General features: G+C 37.0%; 1 protein-coding gene across 4 annotated transcripts; it reads right to left on the bottom strand.

Annotated features, from left to right (window-relative positions):
* Positions 1–3,294: 3,294 nt before the first annotated feature.
* On the bottom strand, positions 3,295–20,628 carry LOC104114381 (bifunctional riboflavin kinase/FMN phosphatase-like). Of its 4 annotated transcripts, XM_009624810.4 has the most exons (12): positions 10,934–11,648; positions 10,675–10,819; positions 8,817–8,904; positions 6,622–6,808; positions 5,608–5,738; positions 5,417–5,486; positions 5,257–5,322; positions 4,658–4,812; positions 4,487–4,582; positions 4,052–4,203; positions 3,892–3,975; positions 3,295–3,810 (listed from the first exon to the last, which is right to left on the bottom strand). In XM_009624810.4, the coding sequence occupies exons 3-12, from the start codon at positions 8,890–8,892 to the stop codon at positions 3,679–3,681; spliced, it is 1,149 nt and encodes a 382-aa protein (XP_009623105.1). In that variant the 5' UTR covers positions 8,893–8,904; positions 10,675–10,819; positions 10,934–11,648; the 3' UTR covers positions 3,295–3,678. The 4 variants fall into 4 exon arrangements, with proteins under 4 accessions (XP_009623105.1, XP_070053891.1, XP_009623104.1 ...); XM_070197790.1 differs by lacking the exons at positions 10,675–10,819; positions 10,934–11,648 and adding an exon at positions 20,601–20,628 and having other exon boundaries at positions 8,817–8,925; XM_009624809.4 differs by having other exon boundaries at positions 8,817–8,925; positions 10,675–11,648.
* Positions 20,629–21,249: the final 621 nt, after the last annotated feature.

Here is a 21,249-nt window from a genome sequence, read left to right as displayed (position 1 = left end):
ATGTAACACCCTCTATAAGGTTATCACCAAAATTATTGTTAATCGTATTAAGCCCTTCTTATATCACCTTATTAACCCTACTCAATCCGCTTTCCAAAAAAATAGAAGGGCCTCCGATAATGCAATCATAGTGCAAGAATTACTTAACGCCATTCATTACACGAAAATAGACCACGAAAAAGCTTTCGATAGAATGGAATGGAGCTTTATACGCCATTCATTACACTTCTTCAATTTTCCTCCTCAGTTAATTTCTCTCATTATGTCATATGTCTCTACCACTTCTACGTCAATCCTTTTTAATGGATCCCCAACAAGTTTCTTCTCTCCATCTAGAGGCATTAGGCAAGGTGACCCGCTCTCACCTTATCTTTTTATTATGTGCATGGAACTACTATCTAGGCAGATAAACAATGCAGTGGATTACAATCAATGGAAGCCTATTACTTTGAATGCTAAAACACCCCAAATATCTCACTTATTCTTTGCAGATGACATTATTTTGGCTTCTAAAATAACCACTTCTAGTTGCCATAAAACTATTGAGTTATTGGAACAATTCACTTACCACTCAGCACAAAAAATTAATTTTGAAAAATCAAAAATTTACTTCTCCAAATACTGTACAACTACTGATAAGAACTTCATACTTTTGTCTTTTAATATACCAGAAGGTAAATCGTTTAGTAAATATCTAGGTTTTCCAGTCTTCACTTCTAAGCCCACCAAAAGAGATTTTCAATTCATAATAGACAATTTTAAGAATAGGCTGGAAGGATAGAAAACAACTCACCTAACCATGGTTGGGCGTACTAATTTAATTAAGGCAACTCATAATGCCATTCCCAATCACATTATGCAAATAATCTCTCTCCCCACTCACTTAATCTCTAGATTAGAATCCTACCAAAAGAGCTTTCTTTGGGGCTCTACCTCCCAGAAAAGACGGCTTCACCTTCTTAATTGGAATGTCGTCACTACTCCTAAGGATCAAGGGGGACTAGGTATTCAACGTCTAAGAGATAAAAATGATGCTTTACTAGCCGGTATTGCTTGGAGGCTATTTCACAAGCTTCACACACACTGGACTTCCTTTCTTATTAATAAATACATTAATACTCCTAAGCATCCAATCCAAAGAACTTCCATTATATGAAAACATATTATGCGTGGGTGGCAGACTTGCCAATCTGGATTACAATGGCACGTTACAAAAGGAACTCATGTTCACTTTTGGACCGACAATTGGCTTGCTCCAAACACCAATATTTCAAGCCTCATACAAAGCCCTTTACACAACAACGAAGCACAGCTAACAGTAGCCAAGGCTCTCCATTTTAGTAATGGAACACAAACAACTCTTTCCTTTGATTTACCTACCCACATAATTCAAAGACTAAACAACACTTACCTTCCTAATTATGGGACACGACCCGATCATTTGATTTGGGGTCTAACTCCCACGGGCATCTTCAGTGTTAGCTCATGCTACAAAGTACTCACCAAGTCTACACAAGGTGCTAATCATCACGGATAGATTTGGCACCTACCCATGCTGCCAAAAATTAAATATTTCTTATGGTTGATTAGCCATAATAGACTGCCTACCAAACTTTACCTCCAAAAGTTGGGAATTATTACCTCTAACATATGCACAATTTGCCAAGCTGGAGAAGAGTCTATAAGCCACATCTTATTACATTGTACACATGTCACTCTTTGTTGGCAGACCTAAAACTAGGGTCCCTAATTCATTTTTTAAACATAACTCACATTCTAAACCACGTTTGGCTAAAACAACTTATTCTCAAAAGGGCTCACATTTTTCTAATGGCCTTCCTATAAAAGAGTTAATTCCTTTCACGTTATGGCATCTTTGGAATGTTAGAAACAAAAATTGTTTTGAATGTGCGAACCAAAAGCCTTCGATCTCAACAATTCTACAACTCACTAATGAATATCACTTTCTAACTAACCACTCAACCAAGAATTGTAATAAGTTACCTATGTATGTCAAATGGAACCTGCCCCCATATCGAGTCCTTCAATTAAATACGGATGGGGCAGCCAGTCAAACAAAACCAATAGCGGATTTTGGTGGGGTATTCAGAGACCACACAGGCAACTGGATCATGGGCTATGCGGGACATCATCCTTTCACTAACTTTATCAATATTGAACTCATGGCTTTACTACGTGGATTGCAAATTGCAAGCATGCACAACCTAACTCCACTGGAAATTCAAATGGATGCACAAGAGGTAATAAACATGCTACAAAATAATGCATTATTAGACTCACCTCTGTTAATTGATTGCAGATTCCTGATCCACCAACTGAGTAAACCTGCAAAGTAGAGACAAAGTAAACTTGTATTTAGGGATGTCAAATTTGGCCCAAACCCAAATGACCCGTCCAAGGTTGGGCTGATTATTGACCTGCTCATTTGTTGAATGCAACACATCTTGACCCAACTCATCTCAACTCATTTAAAGTAGGGCTGATTTTTAACCCAAATTGATCCATAATTAACTTTGCCAAAATACATTAGTAATTTTCTTTGTTTGATATGTTATATATGACCATAGCAAAAGAAAAAAAATTATTTCGTAATTATACAATTCATAAGAAAATAACACGTATTAAGTAAAGCTTGATAAGAGTTTGGCAGGCTATGATCCAAGTTTTAGTCCATCTTGACCTAACCCATCTTAGCCCAAGTAATTTGTGTGTGGGTCATTTGACCCGCCCAGTTATTGACTCACACAATTTTGACCCTCCCAAATCGGTCCCAACCCGGCTATTTGACACCCCTACGTGTATTCAATTTCAATCAAGAAATTGAAGAAGATGCGGCCTAATATGCACAAAAGTGAACTTTTGAGCTCCTTCACTAAAATGCAAATAGAACACTAGCAATGCTCCATATTACTACTTGTCGTAACAAACTGCATTCATTCCAAAATATTTGCCAATAAATGGCAATTTAAACAAACTTCTAATGATTAAGACAAGGAAATGTATCTTAAGAGGTGTAAAAATATCAATAATATGGGCCGAATAGTCGGTAGCCTCATGCTACGAATATCCTTGATAGTCACTAGCCTCATGCTATGAAGGATTTTACTCAATTGAAAGATTAAAAGGAAATGCCATTTGATTCATTAAAGAAAGCAATCTATTATCTGCACCAGCTTGCATGCTTACAAACTATTAACAAGTTGTATATTATCAACTAACCAAGAATATTTCCCAACAGTTTAACTGTGTCTAAAAGGAAAGAATGCAAATGCCTCAATGTGAAGTCCACTCATTTCTTCTAAATGCAAAATCACAACCACAAATACTTCTGCCATAAGTAAAAATCAAGAAAATTACATTAGTAAGTCTATTTTGTGAACCAAATGGGCACTTAGAAGACACCAGAACTTGAACTTCTCAGTCCAAGGATACAACACTTCAAACCTTAAGCACTTTAACAATGCTTAACCCACTTTATAAACACTACTTGGTTAATATTATTCTCAATAGTTATAAAGTCAATTATTATATTTTTTTTGTATATAGAATTCCATGTAGTTGACGGAAATTCTTCTGCTATAATTCTGACTGCACCAGGAAAACAGGGCAGATGCAATCCCAATCAGAAACAACGAATTCCAACAATCTTCAATTGTCTTAATGCAAAGAGATTTTAAGGTATGGATCGTCCTTGTATTTCAAGTATTGAGGAAGTTCGAGAGCTCTTTCTGCAATCCTCCTGTCCTCGTGAATCTTGGCTATCAAGGCTTCAAGTGATGAAAAATCGGCCTGTAATATTGCAAATAGTCGGTGATATGAGCAAGTGCTTTCAGAAAAAAAAGAAAAATAAGAGTAACTAGGCCACAATACCTCCGGCCGTATATAGCCCACAACAACTAGGTGCAATTCCTCACCATAAAAGTCCTCATTGAAGTCATGAAGCAACCATGGCTCCTAAAAAGTAAAGTTGTCTTCAACAAACCAAAAAAAATCAAGAATAAGCAAGAAGAATATGTCACGACACACTTACTATAGCTTTCTCTGTGTTATTAAAATATGGATTCCAACCAATGCTCATGACCATCTTGTAAACACCAAGAGCTGATAGTCCTGCCCATCCAAAATATACACCCGCTGGATGTTCTGAAAGAATGGCTGAATAACCTTCTGGGGATAAATTAGCTGAAAAAATATTTGATACCATAAGAATAGAAAAAAAAACATCAAACTGTTAGGCCATACAAGGCAAGAAAATAATCTTTCAAGCCCATCTAACAATTGTAGATGTTCGAATGCAAATAACACATTGACATAAAATCAGAATCTCTGATATGATAGGTTCACAAGAAACTAAAATTCCAATAACAAACTTGTGTGAAATTCTAACAGCCACTTCAAGCGAATACAGATACTGAGTCAAACATTTATATTAGCCATTCAGCAGAAGGAATAACGACGAGTATACCTGTGGGGATCCCAAGAACCTTTGAGCCGCGCCCAAATCCCTTAATGACAGGGCCACCTATATACCAAGGTTCTAAAGGCAAAGTACATTCTATTCCTGCATATGCTTCCAGTCAAATTAAAAGAGAAATCAAGCACACTCCATACAAGTAAAGCAGTCATAAAGACTTACTATCTTGAAATGCAGGTAATCCCCAATTTTCTAGTTGCAAATCTAGAAGAGAAGTGATCACTTCATCAGCGGAAGTATAAAGATGAGACTGTTTTGCAAGAGATGGTACAGCCACAACTGCCATTCCAGCAGCTTTAGCAGCAGTAACACCTGGTCTAACATAGGTATCTGGTCGGGTTAACTTTCACTAAGTTATGAGATAAACAATCTACATCCAATTCAAAACTAATATGGACTTGAGAGAGTAAAGGGCCATATTTCAGCCTAGAAAATGCAAAAGCAATGACAAGGAATTTTAAACCTCATTATCCATGAAATAAAAAATAAATCTAATAACTGTAGAAATTATAAATTATGATGTCAGAAGTTAGTAGCTAACGTTATTCAGTCCTATGTTGATATCCATCTTAACATGTGTAAATTTGAGCTGAGCATGATAAACTCAAACAAACCCCTCAATGTCTTCTAAGGAGTAAAACACCCCACTGATACCCTTCTTTTTCTTCCTTCTTTTGACCAGTAGTTAGATTTTCTAACGTGCTCCTATGCTTCTGATAGGATCTAGACAATCGACATAATCTTTGAAGATAAAAACTCACATTGAATCTTCAATGACAAGAAAGCTGGATGGATCCATGTTGAGTCTTTTAGCTGCTTCAAGAAATCTTCCAGAATAAGATATACAAGAGTTAATTCAACATCCACAATACCAGATTATGAAATGAGGAGGACAAAGATAAACAATTCATCCAGTCTTACATTTCAGGAGATGGCTTTCCAGCTTTCACTTCGTCTCCTCCAACAATGGCAGAGAATGATTCTTTCCATCCTGAAAATAAAAAAGAATATCACAATCAAAGCACCAAGCATAAATGCTATCTTACATGCTGGACTGGCAAATACCTTCACAAGGAAAGAAATACCTCTCTAACCATATTTTAAAACCCTACCCTGATGATGAAAAATTTTGGTCTCTATGTTAGACTGAGAAGAATTTGAAGCCAATGCCATGGGTACACCATGACCCCTCAAATGGTTAATCAATCGATTGGCCCCTGGAAGAGCTTTGATATTGCGCCACCTATATCAAAATGATTAACAAATTTCTATCAGAACTTTGGACTGGAAAGTATCTGCAAAATACAATAGATATACAAGTTCCACAACTATATAGCAGAAGCTCTCGCAAGCAATCAGAGTTTTACTAGCTCAAAGAAAAGAATTCTAAAGGTAACATCAATCCAACATTGCTTTCACTCTCAGCAAGAGTCAAGAAAATCATGTTCCTCAAACTAACAAGACCATAGGTGAGTTGATCACCCTTATTCCTCCTACCCCCCCCCCCCCCACAACTCCCCGAACAGAAGAACAAAAGAAAAGGGAAAACTTCACTCCATTTAACTTAAAAAACCAACAAGTTCAATATACAAGAAACACAGATGATTGACGAACAAACAAAACATATTCATTTCTTTTTCTTTTTTTAATAGTTAATGTAGCTTCATTCTTTCATTCCTCGTTTTTCCTTTATTTCTTTTGGTGATCTTCTTTTCTAATCAATAAATAAATAAATATCACTAAAAGCAAGATAAAAAGAAAGAAACATGTATATTTGCATTTTCTAAATTGGAGATCAAAACTTGGTTCCCCTATTAGTAATTCTCCGCAATATAATTACCACTTGTACCTATTTAATTTTCAATAAGGGTTTTGAACAAAATGAAAACCCCAAAACTCTGTCTCTAGTCCTCTATTCTCTACTAACTAATTTGCAATCTATCATCCATGCTCCAACTATAAAACAGCTTTGTAACATTATCCTTAACATCCATTAATAGAATTTAAGGAAAATAGTCTGCCTATTAATATTTTAATGTGAATAATCCTCCAATAGTCTATTCAATTTCAGTTTGTAGCAATCAATAAATAGAAAGGAAATGAAACTAGTTTTGCTGGTTTCTTACTGGTCAGAGAGCATTGGGTAAAATTGTGAAAGAAATTCATCTATTGATAATGGGAGCCCATAATCTTCGACAACTGCAGCAGCAGCTTCTGTAGGGGTTTTCCCGACTATTTTGGGAGCTTCTCTCCCATCCCATTGCTTTCCATACTTAACTAAGAAAGCCTTTAAAATCTCACTCACAACACCATCTGTCAGAACAAAGAGGTCAAACTAAAATTAGAAAACAGGAGGGTAATAAGAAACGCAAATGCCCACAGGGAAGACATTGGCAATATGTTTGATCCTATGCAGCAGTTAACTCTACAACAGTATGGTATTTCTGTCACACAAAAGGTACTTCACAATTATATAATCATTATCTTTGAGAGCCGGAGTGCATCTCAAATTCTGCATAGAAGTTCCAAATAGTTGCTAGTACACTAAGCATTAAGGGATCTCATATTAAGCATATTCTCAAACAAGACAATTTGATGAAAGAACTTCAAAACAATAATAAAAAAAAAATTACTACAATCTATTCTACACGTAGAGTAAAGATTACAACAGTCAAAGATAGTGGAATTGGGAATATCTTTATCCAAAATTTCAAAGTTTCCGGGCATTTAATATTGCTATTGGACATTGTAAAATTGGAAGGAAATGAAAAGAACTCCGGCTTATTGATGGTTGGCTACAATTGCGTATTTTGGTCGCTAATTGCGCTCTAATACACTGCACTTTACTAGTGTTTGAGCTTTAAATGGTATTGTTTTGTACTGAGTGTATTTTGTGCCTTATCGGAGTGATTCCGAGTTATGAAGAGGTTGAGCTAATTCGAGCTATTTTGGAGCTTTGAAGTCCGAGTAAAAGCCCAAGGATTAAGTCGGGATCATTTTCGGATATTAACGGACGAATAGTGCACTTAATGGGAGAAACAAAGAGTTGAGCAGGAGGTTAAACCAGATGTGCGACCGCGCATGAGACCCCCTCCAGCGCGCACTTGAGCGCACAAGTAACGCAGTGCACTGCCAGAGGTGCGCGATCACACCTCCATGTGCGCAGCCGCGCACGTCCACTTCCGGAAACTTTACCCGGGCCAATTTTTGTAATTTCGGAGGCGACTCCTTTTGACCTATATGAAGCCTAGCTTGTCTAAAAACAGGGTATCTCGGATTTTAGAGCAACTTTTGGGAGAGAAGAAGGCAAGGAAACAGCGGAGACTCAAATTACTTCATCCAATTCATTCAATACGGAAGTTTGTTTGATTTTGGGAATTGTAATGTCTTCTTGTTCTTCTAATACTCTTGTGATGAATAACTTCTTCACTATGGAGTAATCTTCCTTAGGGTTATTGACGGATATTGTGATTGGCTAGTGTTTTGGGGCTTTACTTCATGTTAATTGCACGAATTCGTTGAATGAGTATTAATTGAATTGCAAAGCCAAGTTGTGGTTTTACTTTAATCGAAAGACAAGTGTTGTTGCAATTCGCATCGTGTTATCTTGTTTGGGTTGATTTTACACCTCTTAGGTAACCGAAAAAGCTTAGAGAATTGACCAAATTTAGAAGAATAGTCGAGAGACGTTCTTTGAAAAATCTTTCATTCACTGTATATTCGCATATGTTCCTAAAACCTGTCATTAGGTTGGTTAACGGAACTCTCATTCATTCGGAGGAAGAATTTGAATCAGTAAGATAGCCTAATCATCTGTTGAAATCGTAAGAGTCAATAGAAATTAAGAGTGAACTTAGCACGAAGTTACCCGGAATAATAGTTGATCACATATCTTGTCACAGCCCTTACTTCTCACCTTGATATTCAATCGTTGCTACTTAGTCATTAAATTTCTATTATTTTCTCACAATCGATAATTTAAGTTTTTAATATTAGTTGATAATAACATAAATCAAAGGCGTATTTCCTGGATAGTGTTAAGCTGAAGATTTATTAGAACATTATTTAAACCAATCCCTGTGGAGACGATTTAATACTATATTATCTCTAGCGAGCCTTGTTTCACACATTGGTTTTGCGCTCGTCACTTATGATTTTAAATAATGGAGTAGAAATTCATAGTTATGAAGAACAAATACCATGAATGATTTAGGAGAATGGCCAAGAATATAATTTTAGAAGGGGACGGTCAAATATTCTCAACAAAAAAAAATATTGTTCTCAAAAAAATGTAAAGTCAAACAACACTAGCACTACCAACCTGTATTAAGAAGTGTACCATCCAAATCAAGGATGACACCAGAAACTAGCTTCTTCAAAGTTCGTTCAACAGACATCAAGAGTAATATCTGCCACGTAGAAACAAAAACCTATGTTCACGTTATGTGAATATAAGATATACTCGCACGTTAATAAAGCTAAATACATGAATTTAATCTTGAAGTCAAATGTAGACATAAAATCAATATACAAACATATGTGTATCATGATTGCATCAGAAGTAACGCTACTATTACTTGGAATTCATTTTACGTTTCCTGCTCACCATCAAAACTGTGCAAGTCCATAATGGGCATGAGGCATATAAGCATTCAATATTAGGACGAAATATATGTTAACTTTCCATCCCACATACACAAAGAATCATGTCAAACATAAACATAGATACCTTTGTAGACTTTGAACTCATTCTGACACCATATTGCTCACCTAACTAGGGATGTCAAAGGGGCAGGTCGAATAGATTTTGGACCAGCTAAAATGGATTTTGGTAGAATAAAGTTAAGATCCAACACACCCAAAGTTTACTCGAGTCAATAAGGATTGGTTAATTTGGACCAAATAAAAGGGCATAACCCAACCCAACCAACGCAGAAGTCTTAGGTACACTAAGCTGAGATTTATAGAATTTCAATGTAACAACCTCCGGTTTGGCCCAAAAGAGTTCAGCTTGCTAACAAAAATTACTCCCTAAAAGAGTTAAAATGGAAAGGAGCAAATAAACTATAAACCTGACATAAGGTTATCAACTTTTGCTAAGAAAGTAAATGGAAAATTTTGAACATAATCAACCAATAAAGTATCAAATTCACCTAACTATGCAACTGTAGTCAGCCTTCTTTTTTCTTCAAGAACCTCGAGCTATCCCAAGGAGCCTTTTTTTAATAAACAGATTTTTGAAGCTCCAAAGGGTTTTTCAATTAGAAAGTGACAAAACATTTATTTAAAAGGAATTATCTCAGAGTCGCCACTTGGCATGTAATCTCAGTGTGCCATGTCACCATTTAAATGCAATTTTCCCTTAAAAACATATTTGACTCTAAACTAGTTTGCACCTGAGATTTTGAGTAAGGGGTTCATTTAACCCGGGAGAAGGTGTTAGGCATTCCCGAGTCCCGTGATAGTCACGGTTGCGTACATGATCCAATTGGCTTTTAAAATATTCAAATTGAGGTAAAAACACACAAAGAGCAAAAATAAACACAGAAGGGGCTCAAGGTTATTCACACCTAATAAACAAAAGAAAAGAAAAATAAAATATTAACAATCCTATATCTATGCTTCCTTCACAAGCTCGTCACAGCCTCCAGAATATTTACAAAGTTCTTTCAGGGCATTCCACGGATAAGATAATCGACTGAAGGGACAACCTCTCGCCTCAACAAAAACTAAAACACAAACGCCCTAAAGGTTTGCCTACCCAAATGTGGTCGGCCTAGCATGCTCCTAGCGACCCGAGTAATTAAAAGAGAAATAAAATGGAGAATAATAAAATCTTTCTTATGCCCAAATTCCTTCTCGTTATTAACCAAACCCACATCCAACTTCAATCTTTTCTTTCAAATCTCAAATACAACACTGTACTTTTGAATTGTGATTTTAAACTAAATAAGCTATGGTAAGGGAGGAATCAGTAGAAGACAAAACCCACCAAAACAAAGAAGACATATCAACTTCAGGCCAAGAACATTTAGTTTAAACTCAATAGAGATCTAACACATGAAGCATGCATAACACCTAATCATGCAAAATAAACAACCAGCTCATACAATCAATCCTCTAAGAATCAACAAGCATATAAAGTCAATGAAATAAGGAAGCGATGTCAAGAAATGTACCTCAAAGTAGGGCTCCAATTAAGTAGCTTTGGCAACGTATGCAGCGGCTAAAATGGACATCAATGTAACTCGACTCAAACACGAACCATCGACTGGACACAAAACCGCAAATGGATACCTCGAACGACGACTCGACCACTCAAACCTCGAACAACATATCAACAAACAGCTCGAAATAAGCTTTAGTGAAGACAAAACTCTATTTTTGATTCAATAAAGAAAAGCTCTTTTAACAAAGCTTCATAGCAGAGACAAACACCGGACAAAGCTTCAAAGCTAATACTCTAATAGACTGAAATCTATGCCAGTGAAACTCGAACAAAATCCGGAATGAAAATTTCGACCAAGACCAACAAACCAAAACTCGCCGGCAAACTCGAATTCCGCCAAAGACCTCGGCAGCACCTCTTCGAATTCCGCCAAAGCTTTGCAATAAATGGAGCTTAAGGATGAGAGGTTGTGTGCTTTTGGATACTGGTCGACAAAGTATTTTCGGGTAGCCTTAGGTTCGATTTTTTTTCTGTTGATTCTGGTTTCCTGACCTTTAAGAAGAAGCAAAAGAATTCAAAACTCCTCTGTTTTGTGACTGTAGTTCTCGTTTTTTTCTTTTGAAGTTCCCCTCTATTTATTTATTTTTATTTCAGATCTGTTTACCCGTAAAATAAAGAACAAAGTGAGAAATATAGAAGGAAAATGGTTAAACAATGTCGTCACTGTCGCCTTGCCATCGCTGGCGAAGAAGATGGAGGAGCAACAGAGACGCAGCGAGCAGAGAAATGGGCAGAGAGAGACGGGAAAAGGGAAGGGAGAGGAGCGACAGTCAGGGTGAAGAGGGGGTGGGGCGGTTCCCGGCGGGTTTTCTTGAGGGTGGAGAGGCTCGTCTTTTTTCTGGGGGTGGGCGGCCGTTCTTTGTGAAGGGAGGTGGGTGAGGCTCTAGAGCTTCTTAGGTTTTTTCTTGTGTTGTAAAATCTGATGGGTTGTGTGGGCTAAGGGAGATTGGGCTCAGGGTTACGCCAAATTGGGTCCGGGCTCCAAGACTCTAAAAAATGTTGTCCAAAATCTTAGTTATATCCCTTTAATATAAGATAAAAATACTATACAATGCAAAAATCAACTCTAATTAATTAAACTAGACTATATTAAAATATGAAACTATTTTTTGTATTCTTAGGATATTATATTAAAATAAAAGTGAAGATAAGTAAATTAAAATCCTAGTAGAATTAAAATAATATCATTATAAAAATGCTAAAAACCTTAAACCAAGTAATAATAAAATGTACGATGAGATGGGTATTATAAAGATGAGCCTATTTTGTTTTTTGATTTTTGAATACTCAAAACAACAAAAATAAAAATAAAAGTAAAAGTACTTATATATACTAAAATCCTATAAAATTAATATAAACTCAAATAGATATGTATAGAATATTGGAGTAGCTTGAACAATCGACGGCTCAAAAATTACGTGCTTACAGCTGCCCATTTTTGCTTGGAAACTCGAAGAATTTTGGAGCAAAGAATTAAGTAAGCAACGTAATTGGTTCTGACCCGACACTTATTTGAAATAAAGATTGATAAAAAGACTATGACTGAGCCCTGGTATCTGAGATGCCTACATATCCTTGGCTATAAAGGAATCAGACCACGCGTAGTTCAGAAGTAGGAGAAGTAGAGGATGATACCAAGGTGGAGAGTCTATTGAAGTGTCGTCGAGGTTTCGGTCCGCGGTTCCTGCCATTACATCATAAATTGAAAGCAAAAATTATAACAGAAAGAAAAGAAAAATACAAGATCCTATCTACTTCTTATCTTGAATCTTCCTTGAATCTCCACTTGATCCTTCAACATGAAACTGAAAATTCACCATATTCTTCAGGTGGGCATCCTGCTGACTTGAACTTGAAGAAAACTGAAAGTTGACCCCGTTCTTCAGGCGGGCATCCTGCTGCTTGCACTTGAAATAAACTTGAACTTGGAGTAGACTTGAGCTTGCAAACCTTGCTCTCCAGGCGGCTTGTGCTACTTCTGATTTGAATTGGAAAAAAAACTGGAGGTTAACCCTATTCTTCAGGAGGGATCCTGGTGCCTCTCACTTGAAAACTGAAAGTTGACCTTGTTTTTCAGGCGAGCTCCTAATGCTTCTCTAACTCGAACTTGAAATCTAAAAATTGACCATGTTTTTCAGGCGGGCTCCTAGTGCCTCTGACATGAACTGGAAATTGAAAGTTGACCATGTTCTTCGGGCGGGATCCTCCTTCTTGATCTTGAAAGAAACTGAAAGTTGATCCTGTTCTTCGGGCGGGCTCTTGGTACTTCTCTGATTTGAACTTAAAACCGATTTCTGAAATATTGACCCTCGTTCTCCAGGTGGTACCTGCAATCAAAACAACACAACAAATAAAATTTTCTGCCTCATACTGCATTAAGAAGATTTATGAGCTGTTAGCAAAACTGTAAATCACCTATGTTATTGATAAAGGATGCAATGATGAGAGTAAAGCTAAAGACTCGACTAAAATGTGCGTCTCTTGTGAGTAAAACTAAGAAACTTAGACTAGGAAATACATCTCCTTAGAGTAAAACTGAATGACCTAAACTAGAAAGTGTGTCTCCTGAAAGGTATAACCTGAATGACCCAAACTAGGAAGTGTGTCTCCTAAAAGGTATAACCTGAATGACCCAAACTAGGAAGTGCGCCTCATATGGGTGAAACTTGAATGACTCAGACTAGGAAGTGTGTCTCCTATGAGTGAACTTGAAGGAAAACTATAAACTTAGCATTACTAAACTAAAAACTGACCATATTCTCCAGGCGGGACCCCTAAACTCAAGAAAAGCTAAAAATTAACAACTTAAGAAAACTAGAAACTGACCATATTCTCCAGGCGGGACCCCTGAACTAAAGGAGTGCAAAGAATTAACAACTTAAAAAAATTAAAAAGTGACCCTATTCTCCATGTGGGACCCCTAAACATCAGGAAAAACTAAAGATTAACAACTTAAAGAAACTAAAAGTTGACCATATTCTATAGGCGGGACTCCTGAACTTAAGGAAAACTAAAGATTAACAACTTAAGAAAACTAAAATTGACCCTATTCTACAAGCGGAACCCCTGCACTCAAGTAAAACTAAAGACTAACAACTTAAGGAAACTAAAAACTAACCTTATTCTTCATGCGGGACCCCTGAACCAAAGGAATGCTAAAGATTAACAACTTAAGAAAACTAAAACTGACCATATTCTCCAGGCGGGACCCCTGAACTTAAAGATTAACAACTTAAGAAACCAAAAACTGACCCTTTTTTCCAGGCGGGACCGTGAACTCAAGTAAAACTAAAGATTAACAACTTAAGAAAACTAAAAACTGACCCAAATGCTCTAGGCGGGACCCCTAAACTTAAGAAAACTAAAAATTAACAACTTAAGGAAACTAAAAGATTGACCCAATTCTTGAGGCGGGACTCCTGGACTAAAGGAATGCTAAAGATTAACAACGTAAGAAACTAAAAGCTGATCCTATTCTACAGGAGGGACCCCTGAACTTAAGAAAAACTAAAGATTAACAACTTAAGAAAACTAAAATTGACCCTATTCTACAGGCGGGACCCCTGAACTAAAGAAAAACTAAAGATTAACAACTTAAGAAAACTAAAATCCGACCATATTCTCCAGGCGAGACCCCTGAACTAAAGAAAAACTAAAATATGACCCTATTCTCCAAGCGGGACCCTTGAACTAAAGGAAAACTAAAAACTAAAAACGTAAGGAAACAAAAATTGACCTTATTCTCTAGGCGGGACCCCTGAACTTAAGGAAAGCAAAAGACTGAAAACTTAGGAAACAAAAACTGGCCCTATTCTCCAAGCGAGACCCCTGAACTTAAGGAAAGCTAAAGATTAATAACTTGAGGAACTAAAATTAACCTTATTTTGCAGGCGGGACCCCTAAACTTAAGGAAAACTGAAGACTCTTCCGACTATGGAGAATGCCTAGGAGGTACGGTTCTTCTCAACTAGGAAAATGCCTAGGACGTAATGGTCTTCTCAAACAGCCTTTGTGCTGGCAAAATTTAGGCACGACATCCAAAATTTTCAAGCTTCCAAGCTTTGATTTGGACATAGTCTTTGTCCCTGTTTCAAATAAAGAAAACTTGTGAGTTATAAACATGGTGGTTGGTTCGTGGCCTTGACCTTAAGGGCGATTGCTCCTTCACTTGCCATGATAACTTTGATTTCAACTTGAAAGACCTTGCTCGTTATTGACTAACTATTTTTCTGTCAACTCTTATCACAGAAAACACCTTTGATCCGTTTAAACTCCAATCCCTCTAACTGTTGCATTGTGCTCATGAATTGACATTTACCGAACCTTTACATTTCACATAAACCCCACAACACGTCAATTGTCGCCAACTCAGTGTGCATACTACTCTTTCCTGACTTATGTCGCTTTGATGTGCTAGCCAAACTCCGCTTTGTGCAATTGGAAAGCTGGTATCAAATTTTGAAGTCATTTCTCACTTGTTCTAATCAAACAAACTCAAAAAGAGGACTTAAACAAAGCAAGAGAAACATAGTAAGCGGACAATGGAAAGAGATGATATCTAACAAGAAAATTACAAAGTAGAAACTTATGAGATGTGGATACCAACTCTAATGACCATGACATGCATTTTTGGATTAAGTAGCCTAATTTGTCAAGCAAGTCTAATCTTCCACTTTTGTCATACCTCTAAGCTGTGAAACTAGGCTTCAATGCTCTAATTGTCCTATCTAATTCACAATCCTTATTCGACTTGTGGTACCCCGAAGGGTTTTCACCATCAAGCCTCTCCCATTTTGTCCTTTATCTCAACTCACTGTCACCTTATGGTGCCCGTGAGGGTTTTCACCAATAAGACTCTCTCATTTTATTTTTTTCTTCTTATTTCCTCTGATTCTGTAGATGATAAGGTGTTGACCATGGTAAAAATATTATATGCTCCTGGCATGTCTAACTCGGCACTCTAAAAGATTATCTGGAAGATCTTTTCTGGACTGTAATATGGCTTTTGGACAAGGTTAGAAAAAAAGAAAGCCATGAAGGCTCAAATTCAAACTAAGACAAAATGGGGTATAAATTTACAACTTTTGGAACCGTCTTTTATAGAAAATAAAAACTTATGCCTCAGTTTCTTTTGAAGTGAGAAATTTCAGAATTTTTGACTTGGTGTGACCGAACCCTAGAGTAAGGCTGCCTACGTATCTCGTTGATACAAGAATCAGGTCGAACGTAGTTCAAAAGAATACTTTTTGTTGTTGTTATTTTTTCTTTTTTCTTTTTCTTTTTCTCTTTTGTCTTTCTTTTTCTTTATCTCTTTTCCCTTTCTTCTCTTTTTTTTTTCTCTATTTTCTTCCGGGATGAACTTCTAAAACAAACCTTATGGGGACATGAAATTTTTTAGAGACTCTAACTCGATTCCAAAAGAGGGGAGGTCAAAGAAATTAATACATGCTCAAAGGGTTACCGAATGGTATAAAGTGTTTAGGTAGCTGAAAGAGGGCCTCCCAATCTCTGAAAATGCCAAGTACAACACATGCAGCTTGAGGATAAAAAATGAAGATCATGCACAACATTGCTTTAGCTGTGGCATTGATATCACTAATATGCCTTCCACTTTTCTTTAGTGCCTTGTCAAGTACAGAACTCTCGTTGGGTGATTTCTACTTCACAATGGATACCTTCTGTCAGTTTGGGAAAAACTTCATTGGCTTTACCTTGTAACTTGAGATACACTTGAACTCAAAGTTGCTTGCTTCAAATTGTCTGGGACGCACTCTCTTGTAACAAATTCTTGTCGTCCTATTAACTTCCCAAACTATCTGCCCCAGTTTCACATAATTCGGGCTTTAAATGATCTCAAAATGTCCAAGTCTTTACTTATTTCCCTCAAATGTCCCTGTCATCTTCAAACCTTGTTTCATTGCTTCACCATTTGACTAACTTTTAAGACCAAGCTGAGAATTTCACGTGCATGTCATGTCACTAGAGTCAACATGAAAAGAACTATAAAAGGAAAAGAGAACTAAACAAAAACGTACTAGAAATAACAAAAAATGTGAGATTGCATTAGACGGATGGTGAAAGGGTTTGAACAACAAAACAAGCAAAATAAAACTTGGGTTACAACCCTGGAACGACCTAAATAACACTAAACGAGGTAACAAGACTAATCGATCCAGGCAAAATAAAAAGATAGAAGGGTTTGAGTCACAAGACAATTTCTAGATTACAATACTGAAATAACCCGAACAGCAAAAATGACAACAAAATAAACCACCAAAACTCCTCCCTAGCTAGCCAAGAAATGAGTGTCTTTCCAATTACCAAGCTCGACATCTTAGCCACTGAGTCGCACATCGATATTACTAGGACCTTCACAAGTCTTTGTCACGTTGACCTTAGCGAATAGCTTTTGGGTCCCTTTTGCCGACTCGTTCTTGAGATCAACTTCTGGAACAAAGACTGATAGCACTGAAAACTTCACGGCGAGTGGCTCGCCAAGAAACTCAGAAGAGTTCTCATATTCTTTTCCAACACAAATCATGCCCACCATATGCGTCTCATTATAAACATCCAATGGACTTTGGCTAGTATCCGCTGCATCTAGATTTTGCACGATAATGTCACCTGCGTCAATAAGTTTCTGGACAGATCTTTTCAAATTCCAATATCTTTCTATGATGTGCCCGGGGCATTAGAGCAGTATGTGCACCTTTGAGAATAAGCAAAATTCTTTGGAAGGGGGTTCAATATTTTTATCTGAATCGGCTTCAACATGTCCAATTACCTCAACTTTTAGAATAAACTGGCATATGATTCTCTAATATGAGTGAAAGATTTTTCCTTTTGTTGCTGCCTTTTTCATTTTGTGCTCCGGCTTCAGTTGGAACCTCTTGCGGGTAGGTGGTCTATATGCTTGTAGAGGTGGGTAAGACGCTTGTGGAGGTGGTGCGGGCTATTGCGGGTCTTGTAGATGTGGAGCATATGGCGGTGCATTGTAGATAGAGTACCAGGTAGGTGATGTATGACTTTGGGGATTTTGTGGAGAGAAGTAGCATTGGGGAGGATTATCTGGAGTATGGTGATATTCATGGGGTCGATGTTGAGGCTGAAAGCGTTGAGCAAGAATACACACTGGATCTTGTCGTTGGCGGGGCTCAACAACATCTTTTCTATTTCTCTTCCCCCCCCCCCAAACCAAACTTACTGAGATGTTCTGAATATCTTTTGTAGTACCTTTCAATGCAGAATAGCTTCATGATTTTGCCTGACTTGATTCCTTTTTCTACCATCTACTCCATTTTTACCACATCATTGAATGGTTTACCTAAAGCCAGGATCAAATGACTGAAGTAGGTGGGTCCATGATCTTGTAGGAAAAGCTTAACCATTTCTTCTTCATCAATCAGGGGACTGACCCGAGCAGCTTGTTCCCTCCATCTGAGTCCAAACTCCTTAAAACTTTCTTCGGGTTTCTTTTCCATCTTAGATAGGGAGGAACGATCTGGGATAATGTCTATATTGTACTGAAAGTGTCAAACAAAATCTTGAGCCATGTCATCCCATGCATACCACTTACTGACATTTTGATGAGTATACCATTTCAAGGCTGCCCCACTCAAGCTCTCATTGAAATACGCCATCAACAACTCATCTTTCCCGCCAACACTTCTCATTTCACTGCAATAACCCCTCATATGGGCTACTGGATCTCCACGCCCATCATACAAGTTAAAACTTTGGTATTTTAAACCCGTGGGCAGATGAATATTAGGAAACACATACAGGTCATTGTAAGACATGTTAATCTGAATTTTCAAAATGAACCTCATGTTCTTTAAGGATTGTTCTATACCTTTCATCTTTCTGGATATCTCATCTCGCTCTTCTTTCCTTGTGAACTTCTCATTCTCAACATGAGGCTCATTTTGAGAGTTGTGATTATATGAGTCCGGGACCTGGTGGGCCAACTCTGGGGGGGTAGTATTGGGTATCAAGAGGTTTGAATTGGTATTCACTGTTGGATCTATGAAAAAAAGGTTGTTGAGAAGTTGTGATAGTGGGAATAACGGACATGACATGAGGGTTATTTTTATGAAATGTAGTTAGAGGACGAACAATGGAGCTACTAGGGAGGTTGGGAGAGCTATGATAAGAGGGAAAATCAGGAGAATATGGTGGATCATCGGACACTATGACCGGAGCTTGGGTGAGGGTAGCATCTCGGAAGCTAGGTGGTGGCAGGGGTGGTGCCTTCCCGGTCATCCAGCCTGATACATGTCCGCCATGTGTTATCTTAACATCCTTACCTCTTCAACCAACCCAGTGTCTTGTTCAAACAATTATCTTCGAGCACCAGTATCAACCAACTCAATTCCGTTGTCGTCTGTCATTGCTTTTCGGCTTTATGTTGTAGGAAAAAGTTACCAGTTTAAGAACAACAAACCAACCACCCTTCTGCTATAACGAAGATAAAAAAGAGGAACAAAATAAAGCCATCACGTTAGCGTTAGGCATTTGATATAAGATAATCTCACATTTAATGTAATGCACCTAGTCACAGTTATCGGTTCTAAAATGACTTCGAGGGTACGAAGGTCATATTGGCATCATCCCAGTCCACTCTTCTTACCCATTTTCCTCTTCATTTTTTTTCCTTGCGCTCCTTGATTTTTCATTATCTTCCCTCTCTTTTCTTTCTGATTATCGCTCTTATCTTATATCCCATTTCTCACATCCCACAACTTCTTCTTTTCTTTTTTTTTTCCTTTTTCTTTTTTTCTTTCTTTTAATTTCAAAAATAATTCGATCGAACCCGATGTAGGTTGACTACGTTTCATGTTCCACATGAATCAGACCAAGCATAGTTCTGGAAAAGTAATGGACAAAATAAAATAAAAACAAAAATCTTTTTAGATTTTTCATTTATATTTTTTTTGGTTTTCAAATACAAAATGGGAAGTACGATGACAAAAGACTCGCCAAACTCAACTATACTACGACAAACTCTTACACCAACTAAAAGACTGAATACTGCTAGACATGACTAGAAAGTAAAAAAATACCACAAAAATATACTTAAAACATTAAAAGTTTCCTCAAACAAGCTCCTAAATGTGATGGTCCTGGGTATCTGTCATGCTTGAACTCAGGTACATGGATCCCTACATGAATGAGAAAATAAGACCAAATAGAGTTAGTGACTCGAGACACTATGCGACGCCACAACACCTCCTATTTGACACATGCAAGACATGATTGGGCTATTTTTGCAAATGCCCTACGTGGCCAAGGGTGGCTATTAGTATAAACTCAACAATGATGACCTCAAAGACATGAAAATACCTCACTAAGGCTTATATGGCTTCAAACTCCTAATAATTATGGCCCTAGAAATTACTTCGCAAAAATGACCCATTTTGAAAAATTGGCCGATATGGCAAGTTTTTCCTAATCAACCAATAAAGTATCAAATTCACCTAACTATGCAATTGTAGTCAGCCTTCTTCTTTCTTCAAGAACTTCGAGCTATCCCAAGGAGCCTTTTTTTTTTAATAAAGTACTAATATATTAATTTTGTGAAAAATAGTTCTGATACAAAAATACGGTTTTGTACTCAATAGCTAGCAGAAACAATAAAAGTTTACTAAAAACAAAGATTTGCCTTTATCTGAGCCACATCCCAATTAAAGCTCGTAATCTAAACTTAATATGAAATCCTTGATGTGAAAAATAAATAATTTCAAAAGGCGAAAAGAAGGGGATGAGAGGATGTATGAACTAAGACTTGAGAAATTTCATTGAAACAAATTGTCAAACATTTGAATACGCATCGACAAATGCAAAGGGCAAAACCGAATGAGGAGTAAAAAGAAAAACCTGAGAATTGAGTATAAGCTTAGACAAGGTCGTTTAGAAAAATTCAATGTAATAAATTAACTTATAAATGAATGTCTTATTTGCCAATTAAGTGAAATTTCTATATTTTATTTTTTTGATATGAGATATTTAACGACACTATTGTTAGAGTAGTGCATGCCTTTCTATTTAGTGAAATTCAATTGTCAGAGTGATGCAAGCCGATAAGTGAAGCTTGGACACGTCACACGATTACATTACATCAGAGGTGTCAAATTTGACACCTTCAAGTAAAATCCCAACCATTCAAAAACTGTAGGTGTCTGCCCATTTTAATTTGCACCCCAACAAAATATTTAAAAATAATAACTATATTTTTCTAGAAGCATAAGAGAAGCTCTTTAAAAAAATTTGTATCACCATCAATGAATGCAATAAGGAAAATTTTACTCACCGGATATTGCTATAATCCAACTTCACAGTTGATTATTAAAGATAAAGCACTGGAGAAATGGAGAGTGAGAAACCGAAGTTTGTTTTCCTCTGGATTGATTTCCATTGCCTTCAATGTCTTTCTTCAAATTTGGGCCTACATAGGCCCATGAGTCATTGGTTCTACGGATGAGAAAATGACACCAGATGACACATAAGAGAAATTAAAAATTTTTAG

Source organism: Nicotiana tomentosiformis, chromosome 3, assembly GCF_000390325.3.
Source record: "Nicotiana tomentosiformis chromosome 3, ASM39032v3, whole genome shotgun sequence".
Lineage (NCBI taxonomy): Eukaryota > Viridiplantae > Streptophyta > Magnoliopsida > Solanales > Solanaceae > Nicotiana > Nicotiana tomentosiformis.
Note: the sequence above shows the minus strand (reverse complement) of the source record. Positions and strands in the feature narration are given on the sequence as shown.

Excerpts from the sequence above, each read along its gene's own strand:
- LOC104114381 (XM_070197790.1), bottom strand. The coding sequence starts at position 8,892 with ATGTCTGTTGAACGAACTTTGAAGAAGCTAGTTTCTGGTGTCATCCTT. Across the intron at positions 6,809-8,816 it reads TGGTACACTTCTTAATACAG|ATGGTGTTGTGAGTGAGATT; the intron begins GTTGGTAGTGCT and ends TTGTTCTGACAG. Across the intron at positions 4,583-4,657 it reads ATTACCTGCATTTCAAGATA|GAATAGAATGTACTTTGCCT; the intron begins GTAAGTCTTTAT and ends AAGCATATGCAG.